Genomic DNA, 14341 nt, shown 5'->3' with positions numbered 1-14341 from the left:
AGAAAATAGAGACTGGGAGAACTTTGAAAAGATATTTAACCCACTACCCAGTTCAAGAGGAGAGTACATGTATTTAATCAGCTGTGTCTGAAAAATTCCTCCAGTAAATGGTCCACATACAAGATTAATAGATGCTGTTACAATGTTTAACAGTGCGTGTGAACACTCTTATACAAGAAATCAACACTTAGCTCATTACATTGAAAGACAGGAGACTACCATCCTAAGAGAGGTACCTAATTCAAGATATATGAATATGTTAAAAAACTCTAGTAGATAAAGCCTTAATAGTTTTACTATAAATGAAGGTTTCATTTGTGTGTATTACATGATTAATTACACTATGCATATGTGTGTGTGTATTTCTTTAGCAATTTCTAGTAATTACACATACATATAGCACATGGTAGTAGGACATAAAATGTCCTTGTAATTTATTAGCCAAAAAAAAATCACTCATGTAATATTCCGGCTTTTTTTGATTTCTATGGTATACTTTCCAGACACCACCTTCAGATATTTTTTGCCCCCCTCGACTGTTCAGAAACATCTCACATTTCCCTCTGGACACTAGAATAAATATCTATAGCTCTGAATTACAACATGTATCTCCTCTTTCCCATACACATTTGTTCCTTTTGAACAAACTGTACTCTTCAATATCACACTTTACTCTTATACCAATTTATTAATACATGTATATGTATGCACTAATATTTTCATTATTTGTACTAATAAATTCCTTCATTAATTAATTAATTTTTCTTCATTTTTTGCCCCTTATACATTTGGTCAGGGTGAAAAACAAGTATATACCTCCTTTTCCAGTCCTTACCAATTCTAAATTCAAGTCTTCCTTATCTATTTAGCAAGTATGTAATGAAGATGCTTCATGAACTCTCAATTGTATATTGAATCACTGTAATTTTGAAATCCATCTTGGTGAGTCTTAATATTTGAGAGTGATAGATTTTCATCAACTCATTATGAAGTGATTATACATACAAGTTCCAAAGTAAGCTAAAGCATACTAAAATACAGGCAAAGTTCATATTAAACGAAATAATATATGTGGGATCTTTTTTTTCCCAAGAAAGTTGGAACATTAGGATTAAAACATCAAGTATTTACAAAATATTAAATTAGCAGGATTGGCTATCAAACAATGGATTAATGTGAAATGAAAGAATTCCTATAAGGGTAAGAATTCCTCTTTACCTTTACACACAGGTCTATGATCACTCCATGCAGCAAAAACTTCAGCTATCCTCTGACAGGTAATACTTTTTGAACCTTGTAGCACATAATCTTCATCGCAGGAGAACTGTACTGTTGCTCCCAAGCTAAAATCAAACAATAACATAAAAATAAGAAGCATTTTTTTACAAATAGATACCAGTCAATTTTTCCATTCTTTTAGGTATGATGATCTTGAAAAACAATACAAACATGTAATCTGGTAAATACGATTTTTTGCTCTTAGTAGTAAAAGGCTATAGGCTATGTAAAAGGCTGCACAGCGTTCAGCCCTCCATGGTCTTGGGCCGATGTTGGTTTAACTGACCTGTGCACTATATAACAAACAGTAGATATTTAGGTTAATTGAAGCTAAGGAAAACATATAAGGAAATCACCTAGAAGAAGAGCCAAAAAGTCAACCAGAAGGCTAAGGAAGAAATCCCCACTAAACGTTGTATTCCTTTTAGTGAAGACCTCAGGATACAGAAGGTGTGCTGCAAAGATCCCGTATCCCTGACTCTTCTTAAGGAAGTCAGATACTTTTTACTTTAGAACCAAATGGTCATTGAAAGGGGGAACACAATATCAGAGAAAAGGATTAGATATTAATGACAATTCTTTTATTAAGAAAAAATAGTATATTGTTAATACGATTTTCCTTTATTAATTTGGACTAGGAATGCATTATCGCAAATAGACTAGTAATACCTCACTTTATACTTTTAAATAGGTTAATATTTTAATTAGGTTAGCAAAAAACTCTTATTCCGTGTAAGTGGTGTGTTTTCTTTGGCCAGTAACAAGATTCCGAATGTAACAACTATTAGACAATCAAAGTTGAGAGGTGAATATGAACATTTCTTCCATTAACTGGCATATGTTTCTCAAATTAATGGAAGAAAATAAAATAAAATAATTTGAAGAACATCTTTCTAGGTATCTAGTTGTGATTATTTATGAAGTTGGCTTCAATAGATTTTGTACTTTTCCACATGGAGCTGACATTTGATGTTGCAATTCAGCATAGATCAAAACAGAAAATAAACCCATAAAAACTTGGGGGGGTTATTTAGTTTGGTTTGTTATGGTTTTATAAGTGAGGATTGGGATGGATATTCAGTTCAAAAATTAGGAAAACCTCAGCACATGAATGTGTATTACTGACATAATTCTTCTCTTTTTATATCATTATATTTTCAAGTCCAGAATACAGTTGTAAATAGTCTACATATCAGGACTTCCTCTAACACCAGAATCTTACACACCAAGATTTCAACTTGATGTTTTTACAACATTGTTTGTCACAGTTAATTATTTCTATAAACCATGACTGGATGGCCTACAGTTTTACAAAGGCCTTCAGAGAGCATTTTTTATCTTTTCAGTTTCTAAATGATAGTCATTATGTTTTTTAATTAAAAGCTGGTGTTATTATTTATCTTGGGAAATATTCTTCTTTTCCGCTCCAATTAGGAAGGAATAAACCTAAAAGACTAAAGTAGAGATGTTATCTAAGAAATTCTGAGAAGAATAAAGTAAACTAAAAATTAATAATTTGCAAATCTCATGTATGGTAATATTACATTTTGTAGTGAAACATATTTTCTAAGACGAATTTTGAGGAGTATCTTTATTTTTATCACCCTGATAGCAAGTATTAATAAAATTTTATGGTTTGATTTTAATAACATATGATGAAAACTTGCAGAAAAAGATCATACAGCATTATTTACCAAACTCCACGGTGACAGCACAAAGATACTTGCATGCACATGACCAAGACTACCCCTTTATAACATGAATTACAACAAAACCTAGTATTTTGAAAAGGCTTCCAAAAGGAAAATGTCATAAAAGTGGAAAAACACAAATTCCTTTTCCTTGGCCTTTGTGAGAAACAGTGTGGCCAGAAGGGTCAGAGAAGTGGTTGTGTCCCTGTACTCAGCACCGGTGGGGCTACATCTCAAATACTGTACTCACTTTTGGTGCCCCTCACCACAAGAAAGACATTGAGGTCCTGGAGTGCATCCAGAGAAGAGCAATGAAGTTGGTGAAGGGGCTGGAGAACAAGTCTTACGAGAAGCAGCTGAGGAAGCTGGGGTTGCTTAGCCTACAGAAAAGGAGACTAAGGAAGGCCTTATCACTGTCTTACAACTACCTGAAAGGAGGTTGTAGAGAGGTGAATGTTGGTCTGTTCTCCCAAATGACAGGTGAACGGATGAAAGGGAATGGCCTGAAGTTGCACCAAGGGAGGTTCAGATTAGAATTTGGAAAAAAACTCTTCACTAGAAGTATTATCATGCTCTGGAACAAGCTGTCCAAGGAGGTGGTTGAGTTACCATCCCCGGAGGTATTTAAAAGATTGGTAGAGGAAGTGCTTAGGGTTATGATTTAGTAGTGGACAGATATGTTTGACTTGATCTCAAAGGCCTTCTTCAGCCAAGTGATTTCTGTGATTCTGTGACGCATTATCCTTGTTTCTAGATGGCCTAGTATTAACAAATATTTCCTTTACATGTAACAGCTAACACAAGTTGCATGGGCAACAGTATTACCTAATCTAGTATAGCTAATACAATGGATTTAGTAAGCATAAAGCACTATGGCACAAGGACCCACTCATAACCTAAATAAACATAGATATGCTGATACTCTGTGTAAAGGATATCAGAGGATCTCAAGACCATTTTCCAGCCTTTACTACTCTACCTAATAAAAATTGGCTTGTAAATCTCTATAAGTAAACCCTCTGTAAAGGACAATTAAGGGCAATTTGATTCTCTGACTTATATTTGATCCAAATGTCTTACCAGATGAAGCCCCTTCAAGGTATGTGTAGACTACACCTGTTCTGTATATCACAAGGAACTGAAGCATGATATAGCTATGGAGTTGTTCATTGTTATATACAATATAGACATGTACTACCGAAAAAGAAAGATCTGAAGGACAGAATGAAAAATCTCAAGAAATTTTAAAAGCAGAATTTATTCAGCAAATCAGTTCTGTCTGTGGATGCAGCCAAAGGCCAGACTGGATTCATTTAGTTCAGTATGCTAAAACTGAGAGTGATGAAAAGTGAATATTTAGAGAAAAACTTTGGAATACAGAAAGCTTCTATTGTTCGTATTCTGATTCTTGAAGTGATATTTCAATCATTTATGGTTAAAAAACTTTCTGAACATCAGCTAATAATTTAGAAGTCTCTAGCTGTCGAAGTTAGACTCCCTGGGCCAATCCTTAGCTAGATCTAAGACTGATAAGACAGATTAGTAAGAAAAAGAGCTTCTGTGGGTATAGTAGTCATAAAAGGAAGTTCATATATAATGTGTGTCCATTAATAAATGGGTAAGGCAACCTTGTGGCTCTGGAATCCAATATGGAAATGGCAGAAATACTCAATGCCTTTTCAGCATCAATTTATACAGCAGATCTGTTCCTAAACATCTGCATGTACCAGCATGATGTGGGAGGAAGAGGGACAGCTGTGGAAGAACAAGTAAAAGACGATAGCTGTTTTCAAAGGCAGAGGCCCAGATAGCTTTCACCAAGGGAACTTGAAAATGCTGGCTGATTCTATGCAAGGCTAGTATAACCTATGAAAAATTGTAGTGATGAGGACAAGTTCCTACTGACTGAAGAAAGGGTAACATTACGTGAAATTCTCAGAGGTGCAAAGAGAAGTTAGGAACCTCACATCAATCCGTAGAAAGTATATGTCCTCTAGGAAATCACCAACAGGAAATCAGGAATACTTCTACATACTTACCAAAGGTGAATTATACATCATCAACCTGATTGTTTTCTGTGATAAAATGACTGGTTCCATTGACCAATGGTAGCTCTAATAGTGCTTGATGTAGTAGAACTAAACATCAGCAAGGTTTTTAACTATTATCTCTTGTAGCAGCGTCTTTTGGGACCTGACAAAATATGCACTGAACAGACAGATTCAAAACTGGCTGGCAGTTGTGCTCAAAGGATAGGAATCAATGGCCCTATATACAAGTGGTGGTCGGTAATGAACACTAGAAGGTCAATATGGGGTCATATGCTCAACCTTGATGGTGAGACAAAATGAACTTCCAGACAATTTATATCTCATACAAAATTAGGAAAATATCTGACACACTGAATGGCAGAGCTTCGATCCATGCACTTGACAAACTTGAGCACTGGGCTAGCAGAAACTTCATGGAAATCAATAGGTAGAGGTATAAAGTTTGACACTATTGATCAGTAATGTGTTCTCATCCCAAATACAAGAATTTACATATTCAACTACATAAGGAGTAGTGGCAGCAGATCAAATGAAATTATTACTCAGTTGGTGAGGCTGTATCTGCAATATGAATCTCAATGTTTTGTCTCTCATTCCAAGAAACTGATAAAAACTCTAGAGGCTCCGGCGGTTAATTGGGGGCTTGGAGCACACGACCTGCAGTAAAAAGTTGAGGCAGGTAGATTTAATTAGTCTGACAAAGAGGAAGCTAAGGTACTACCTCATAGCAAACCATAACTATTTTAAGAACCTTTGCAAAGATAATGAAGCCTGACATTTCTTTATGTGGCAGACGATATACAAAGGACAGTTTAGGAGTTTCAGATTTTACAGTACAAGAAAATTCTTTCAAGAAAAGCAGGACAAAATTGGAACAGCATACGCAGATTATTGTGAAATCTATGTTTCATAGAATAATAGAATGTCCTGAGTTGGAAGAGACCCACAACGATCATCCAGTCCAAGTCTTCGCCCTGCACAGGACAACCCAACATTTGCAGCATGTGTTTGAGGGCACTGTCTAAATTCTTCTTAAATATTGCCAGGCTTGGTACCATTACTGCTTCCCTGAGGATCCTGTTCCAGTGATGCGCTATTCTCTGAGTGAAGAAACTTTTCCTAATATCCAGCCTAAATCTCCCCTGGCACATCTTGCTGCCATTCCTTCGGGTCCTATCATTTGTCTCTGGAGAGAAGAGATCACCATCTTCTCTTCCCCTTTCTCATGTGAGAAAGTAGTAAACTGCAATGAGGTCTCCTCTCAGTCTCATCTTCTTCAGACTGAACAGACCAAGTGGCTTCAGCTGTTCCTCATATGTCTTCCCCTCAAAACCCTTCACCAACTTTGTAGCCCTCCTCTGGACACTCTCCAGCAGTTTGACACCCTCTTTATACTGTGGCACACAGTATTCATACCCTGCACACAGTACTTGAGAGGGGACTGCGCCAGTGCAGAGCAAAGCAGGACAATCACCTCCCTTGAACAGCTGGCAATACTGTGCTTAATGCACCCCAGGACACAGTTGGCCCTCTTGGCTGCCCGGGCACACTGTTGGCTCATGTTCCACTTGCTGTCGACCCTTTCCACAGGACTGCTCTCTAAGCTCTCTCTCCTCATTCTGTGTGTATATCCAGGGTTGCTGTGTCCCAGGTGCAAAATCTGGCAGTTGTCCTTCTTCAACTTCATGCAACTGGTATTGAAGTTTAAATTTATATTTAAGTTTATATTGAACAGTATTATTTTAATAGTTGATATACATGTAGCAAACCAACTCGGTTTATATTCTTTGCCTCCATTATTTGATATATTCTATAAAGCACTATTGAACAAGAATCAATTTTGCAAGAAATCAAAATCTCCATCTCAGCTGTAATAAAAATAACATTATTCTGCATTTTGAACTTACATTTCTCTTGCACATTTTGTGACGGCTGTGTAGGACAGACTAGAATATGGAGGAGATTATGCGGTTTGATTTTTTGTACTAATGTGCAGGGAATGCAGCTGAATTTATACACTATTCTATTTCTGTGGAATCAACTGATTACTCATATAAACATCAAAGTATAGAAAATAGATTCACATATTCCTGCTCTATTAACCTGTTCTGTCAAGACCTGAAACTGAACAAGGTTGAGAGAATGTATCATTTCTTTTGCCATCGAAAAAAAACAAAATCAAAATCAGAAATGCCTAAACACTATCTCCTAAAGTCTGTTCCTACCTAAGAATTGATTTAATATTACAATACTTTTTAATGCTCGTATAAATAAATAATCAGTATTGCAACAGGTATTATTTTCTCCATCTGCAGTAAAACATGGCTAAAGGTAGGTTTCCAAGACTATGCAGAGTAAGACACAGTTTCTTAGCCTAGCAATATTTATGTGCAAGCTACAGATAAAATCTCCTGTAGTCTATTTAGTCACAGTGGGAGAGTAGAGCTAAGCTATAGCATCTTTCCAAAGTGAAGAGTATGCAAAGGAACATTTCTGTAGATCAGTTGATACTATACTTGGAAACATTACTGCAAGTTATTAGGATTCCAAGAGACAATGCTAGAATATCTAAAATTTCAAAACAACTGGTCAAGAAAAATCCTTACCATGTGCTGAGAAATTAAATTTCAGTTGCAGAGTATCTCCCAGCACTCTGGAGATCATTAGTAATTCTGCTTAAACAGTTCTTAAGGTATCACCTTTTCCCACAAAGCTTGCATTGTCAGAGGCTTCTGCTTGACAAAGGAACCAATTAAATTTTGACAGATGAAAAATATACTATTCCCCTTTAAACTAGCCTCACATCTCACAGTGCAAATCAGCTGAGTTTTGTTCATTTTTCAGGATGTTTGACTTGAAATTTCAGAGTCTAGAAGTTCATCTTGCATGTCTGCAGAGAAGGGGATGTGATTCAGGGAAGATTTCAAGAAAATTAATTGTGAAAGTGCCAGTCAGTCAATACAGTTACACTTCAAGGTCATTCTTCTAAATAAATAATTTATAACATAGAATTAAAGAAAAAAATATTAAGTATACTGCAAATCAACATACTGGTATAAAAAAACTGTCTTTAGTGTGAACTTCATATGCATCTATTAACAAAATCTGCATTTTTAGGACCTCACTAACCACGTTACGTCTCGGCTGTCCAATAGTATTCACTGTTTTATTGTGATCCAAGTTTAAACCGAATTTCATCTTTAAATACCTTGTTGGATTACACTACAGAGGTAAAGGGATACAGATTATTCATTTATTTTATGAAGCCAGAACTTTGGGATAGTGGTAGAGGAGCATGTTTGCTTCATAGTAAAAGAATTATCTGAGTATAATTCAGTTTGTCTATTTTTATTCCACTATAAACAAACAAAGAAAAACATTCTCTCAAGCCTAAAAACTGAAGAAAGCAACAAGACCTCATGAAAACTTTTTGTCTTCATCCATTATCTATTTCTTATATTTTCCATAGTGGCATTGATTCTAAAATTGGACACTTGCATAGAAGGGATATGTATGTTACTGTATGGCATGTAATATAAAACAAGCTGTTGGAAATTCCTGTAGAACAAACACTATTCCCTCTAAAGTTTTCAGAAAATTCTAGGGAAGGGAAGTTTTCTTTCTGAGGTAAATTATCTTTTTCAGTACAGGAAAGATACTTGCTATTAGTAAGCCTTTCTAACTTTATTTCAACCCACAAAGGCCTGTTATGCTCAAACAGGCATCTAGCATCATAAACAAAGCCTTTAACACTTCAAAATAAAGCCACGTGGAATTTTTACATTAGAAAAATATCCAGAAAGGTGAATATGGAGTGTTAGGTCCCAAAGAATGGCATAAAATGCTGCAGCTTATCTTAGACCTCATGTAGTTGATTTTCTAAGTCTATCTAAGAACCGTGTAAGGAAAGGGGAATGTGCTGGGAGAGCAGGTAGTATTTATAATCACAACAGGAGTGAAGCAATAAAATGCTTCAAATCTGTATCTTCATGTTTGAAGAAAGCTAAAGAGAATTGAGAAGAGCATGCTCTTTTCTAAAATAGATTAAATTGTACTGAAATCAAATTCTGATTGTGCTTCATAAAGATAGATCTAACCCTTTCTTTAAATGACTATATTTTAAAATTAAAGTATTGTAATTGGTGTTTTTACTTCATTATCAGAAGGGGGAGAAAACCCACAAAGTCAAAGTAAAGCTATTTCCTACATTATAGAGAAAGCGATTTCAAGAACAGAAAAGGAAAAATGTGCTATTTTTCTCTCTGACAGTTATAAGACAACCTGGAAAAGATTTTCTGTAGTACTGTACTTTTAGTTAAATGTAAGCATTTACTGTCAATGACTTAGCTCTTTTAAAGAATTAGTGGCATTACTTTGGAAGCTTATGACACAATTAAGCAACCATTATAATTATGGCAAGACCTGAAACTAGGTAAATTTGAAAAGAAATATTATTCACTCTGCTGAAAAAATTTAATTTACTTTTATTCCTTGTAAGATATCTTTTCAATGTATCAAGTGTTTGACCTGAGGCAAATGACATAGGTATTACTAACACTGACCAGTCTTATTTTTCACAGGGGCAAATCTCACCATCCACATTCCTAGGATCTTTAACAAGCCTTAGATAGGAAACCATCCTATTTATTCTTAATATATGTAAGAGTAAAGGAAGCAAAGGAGTAATTTTTCCTGTTTTCAAGGCCTGTCAATAAAGTGGTTAAAAATTGTGCACATGTATGTGTGTATTATGTCCTCCCACTATTTCCAAATAAAATATTTTCATGTTATAAAGAGAGGTGACCACAAACTAATGAAAAGAGTCCAACTTGTGAAAGGAAACTGATCCTTTCTGGTTTATTTGTGAGAGCTACACTCAGAACAGACCTGCCTATAAAGATGTTGCACTAGATGGGATTTAACTAGAGCAGACTATCCAGACCAGATCATTTTTATCTTCAAAGAAGCCGTGCAAATTCACATATTTAGTTGAAAGAAATCAGTTTGAGGACAGCTTTAGAGCATAAAATTGAAGTAGCAGTGAAGCCATGGAGAAGTCTCATACTTCCAGAAACTGCTGCTGCTATGCAATCTAATCTGTTAGAGAGCCCAGGAAGCCTGTAGGTTGCCCTTAAATCACCAGGAACTTAGACTGTTCCTAGAATCTGCCCTCAGCAGAAAGAAGACCATTTAAGTACAAGTTTGTAGAGGGGTGTGTGTGTGTTTTTCATTTTTTCCTACTTGTTAAAAAAGGTTGGTTCCATACTAATATTAAGAATTGATCAAAATAAAGATGAATATAAAAAAATTACTTCATTTTGATCTGAAAATGCATTCTTTGGTGGAAAGCGTGAAATATTTTCTCACCAAATTCATAGAATCATAGAATGACAAAATAGTTTGGGTTGGAAGGAACCTTAAAGATCTTCTAATTCCAAACCCCTGACACAGACAGGGACACCTCCCACTAGATCAGGCTGCCCAAAGCCCTGTCCAGCCTGGCCTTGAACACCTCCAGGGATGAGGCATCCACAGATTCCCAGGGCAACCTGTCCCAGTGCCTCACCACTCTCATACTGCCCCTCTCCAGTATATGCCCATTTCCCCTAGTCCTATCACTACAAGACTTTGTTGCTCTCCCTTGATTTCTTGTAGTTTCTTTTCAGGTATTGGAAGGTTGCTATAAAATCCTCTTGGAGTCTTCTCCAGGCTGAACAACCTCAGCTCTCTCAACCTGTCCTCATATGGGAGGTGCTCCAGCCCTCTGATTGTCTTTGTAGTTTCCTTGTCCTCCTTTCCAACAGTTCTTTATCCTTCTTTATCCTTCTCATGCTGGAGATTCCAGAACTGGACACAATACACCAGGTGGGGTCTCACAAGCTTCTTTTGATGCAGCCCAGGATACAGTTGACCTTTGGGGCTGCAAGCGTGTATTGCCTGCACATGTCAAGCTTCTCATCAATCAGCACCCCCAAGTCTATGTAGGCATTAACCAGCACTATTGGGGTTGATAAAAAAGCTGATCTTCCCTCACAGATAATTAGGGATTTTTTTTTAAAAAAATACCCCAAACCCACTGAGTTCAGTGATAAATCAGGGAAAAATACACAAATACAAAGAAAATATATTGATTTTGATATGACATATATCCTGAATTCCACACTTCAGTAATTAGAATACTTTTTGCTTTCATTATCTCAAATTCATTTGGAATAGGAAAGTTTGACTGAGTATCCTTACTGTGTATAATAAAAAATGATGTTAAATTATATCCTAATTTGGCCTAAAAAGAAAGATAAGGACATGATCATCATTATACCTCCTGCAACATACTTTCCCTCACATAAGTTTAACTAGAATGATCTTGCAGACAGGTCTTTCGGCTGTTATTTGCATAGACAACACCAGAAAGGACTTCCAGAGTCTCTGTCAAAAGCTTTCTCTACCAATCCATATTTTTGAGGTTACATTACAAAATACTTACCTAAGTAATGATTCTAGAAAGCATGACAGTTAAGAAATACAGTTCATCTATTGTTATTTCTCTGAAAATATTGAGAAATCGTTTTTTGTCACGTAATGTCAGAAATGACATCCCATGTAAAATTAGTTATAAAGGTTTCCCTGATACACATTGAATTTTTTCTTTACTCAAAACTAGAGAAACTAGAAAGATTTTAATAACTGAGAAATTATGATAAGTAACTGACTTCCAGCTAGCATATTTACTTGAGATGTCATTGTCAACCTGATGTTCTGCTTCATTTTGGGGGAAAAGACAAAAAAAAAAAAAAAAAAAAAAAGAAATCCCACAACCCAAAACATATGAGAATTTACATAAAACAATGAAGTAACATGATTTTGTAAAACCTTTGCTAATCTCCCAGATTACTCTAACATTTATTATCTTCAAATTTTAGGAAGTGTCCTATGTGATATGGAAAGTACATCTCTTGAAAAAAACAATGTATTAAAACAGATTAATTTTAAAATTATCTATCTCCCTTCTATCTATTTCTTCCTTTTCTCTTTCCTCATTTTTTTTCAAGGGATTTGTAAACCTGATGATAATGTGAAATTAATATATGATGTAAAGCAAGAATATAGCTTTATTCCTTTAATTTATTCTTTTAATACAGCCCAAAATTTGCCTATATATCAGATACGTAATAATATGCATGTTTAATCGTCTTTAGGATGTGACTAAATGAATGTTCAACAATTGAAAAGGAAACAATTCAGAAACTCACATAAATAAGAGATTCAAATTAATTCAAAACATTTTCAATAAATGATTATATATGTGTCTCTCTACTGATACAGTAAATCAGTGTCTGCTGTTACTGACAGTAGGAGTCATATATGTTCACTAAGAAAAAGCAGAATGTTTTGAAAAAGTATTGCAAACTTTTTCTTATTACAAGATAAAGAATTTGAAAGAGAGTTGAGAACAAAGAAGGAAAGTTTGCTGAAATTTGAGTTTAGGTTAAATTAAAAAAATATGGAATAGATCACTGCAATATATAATTCTTTAGGTTTTTTGAGTCTTCCTATAAACATCGAATAAAGCCAGCAAGGAATGAAAAGTAAGAAAAGTACAACTTTTTACTTCTGATTTTTTTTTATAATTTTATTTAACGCAGTACTACTATATACTACTAATCTAGGTTGTATCAAAATGAATAAAAAGAAATGGTCTGCTTCAAGTGCTAAAACAGTCTGACTACTACAAGGGAAATACACATGCACGTATCAAGCTACCAGATTCCTGAAAAACATGCTGTAGGAAATATAATATGACATATTAGATTCCAATGAACATTTCAATCTGAAACATCTTCTGTGAGGTTTTATTGTCCTTTTTGTGTTTCATTAAATTCTGCTTTCTTATTAAAAAAAATCCGTTCCAGTACCATGCATGATCAATATTTGCAGATCTTATACAGTATTTAGATGAGAAAATTATTTTAACTTACCTTCAGATAATTTTTTCTAGTTTATCAGAGGTATATACTCTTTTCAAGTAGGTGTTCTATCTTCTTTGCATACTAAGCACAGGATGTATTGCACTATATAATTTTAAACAGAATTCCATTTTTTTACTTAAAAGTTCACTTTTAAAACAGGTGCTCAACAACAGCAATAAATTTTAAACACACACATTTTCCAAATTTAATATTAGACAAATGATACAATAGTAGAGTTGATATTTTACCTAAAATCTGAGCCTATCCGTTTTCCATTTTCTGGTTCCCCAGGATCTGGACACAAATTGGATGCTTGTTTAATACCTCCCTCATTTACTGAAAAAAAAAAAAAAAGCAAAAAAACAAAATAAACAAAATAAAGATAACACTTTTTTTAGGAAATACAGAGTCAAGCAATTAACAAATACAAAAAAAAATTATCTGCATTTTAGGTCCTTTAAAAGAGATTTACTGCAGAATATGATTACCCATATGCTCTCTAGTTTCAACACATTTTTCCTTCCTATAATAAGCAAAGCATGTATTTTCTCATTTTTTTTTCCAAAAAATGACAGAAGTTCTGTATAAGTTGGACTAATCAGCTATTTTGTTTGTCTGTAGTATTATTGAACCCATATGGAAATGTTATTACTATTCCTTTACAAACATTAACATTTAAGAGTGTTCATCAAGTTTAGGGTTGTAAGATTTTGCTCTGAACACAATCTAATAAATGTCATCTCCACTAAGAGCTGACCTTTTCTCCTTGAATAAAATTTGAAAGCATACATTCATGCTGAGAGAATTGTCCTTAATCAGTATTGAAAATGCAGATAGCCCCAAAATATAGTGATCTGAAGGTAAACTCAAAATACCACTTTGATTTGCATACATTTACCTTACAATAAACTAAAATGGATCTTCAGAGAGAAAATTCCTGTGAACCTTTCAGTGTGTTTTTTCCAGAAACTTATATGTAGCAATCTAGCCCTCAGCTTGCTCAACTACCTCTTCACTTGTTTTTTTTTTTAATACATTATATACGCTCTCATAATTATTAAGTGTACAAAAGTATATCTTACAATAATAATTTTAGGTAAAAATCATTCTATTAATTTTGTATTTAACTTTTGAATTTCGTTGAACCAGGAAGCAGCAGTTCCCCCAGAAAAGATTAGCAAAGGAGGTTGGCCAGCCACTACTTGGTAAATTAACTGCCTGATAGCAGAGCATTTCTTCAAAAAATACAATTGACATGAAATCAAGAGGTTTATACTAAGCAAAAAAAATATTTTCACCTTCATTCATCTTTACTTCTGAGGAACTTGAATAATGGATTTGCAATATTAGATTT

General features: G+C 34.6%; 1 protein-coding gene across 3 annotated transcripts in view; it reads right to left on the bottom strand.

Moving 5' to 3' along the window:
- Nucleotides 1–14341, bottom strand: part of CSMD3 (CUB and Sushi multiple domains 3) — a 610540-nt gene that overhangs the window by 335598 nt on the left and 260601 nt on the right. For all 3 annotated transcript variants that reach the window (XM_054060149.1, XM_054060147.1, XM_054060148.1), the window contains 2 exons: nt 13236–13323; nt 1219–1343 (listed from right to left, as the gene is read on the bottom strand). In XM_054060149.1, coding sequence (XP_053916124.1) covers nt 1219–1343; nt 13236–13323 — 213 coding nt within the window. The remainder of the gene's footprint in view (nt 1–1218; nt 1344–13235; nt 13324–14341) is intronic.

This window comes from Cuculus canorus, chromosome 2 (assembly GCF_017976375.1).
Source record: "Cuculus canorus isolate bCucCan1 chromosome 2, bCucCan1.pri, whole genome shotgun sequence".
Lineage (NCBI taxonomy): Eukaryota > Metazoa > Chordata > Aves > Cuculiformes > Cuculidae > Cuculus > Cuculus canorus.
This window is presented reverse-complemented; position numbering and strand designations above follow the sequence as displayed.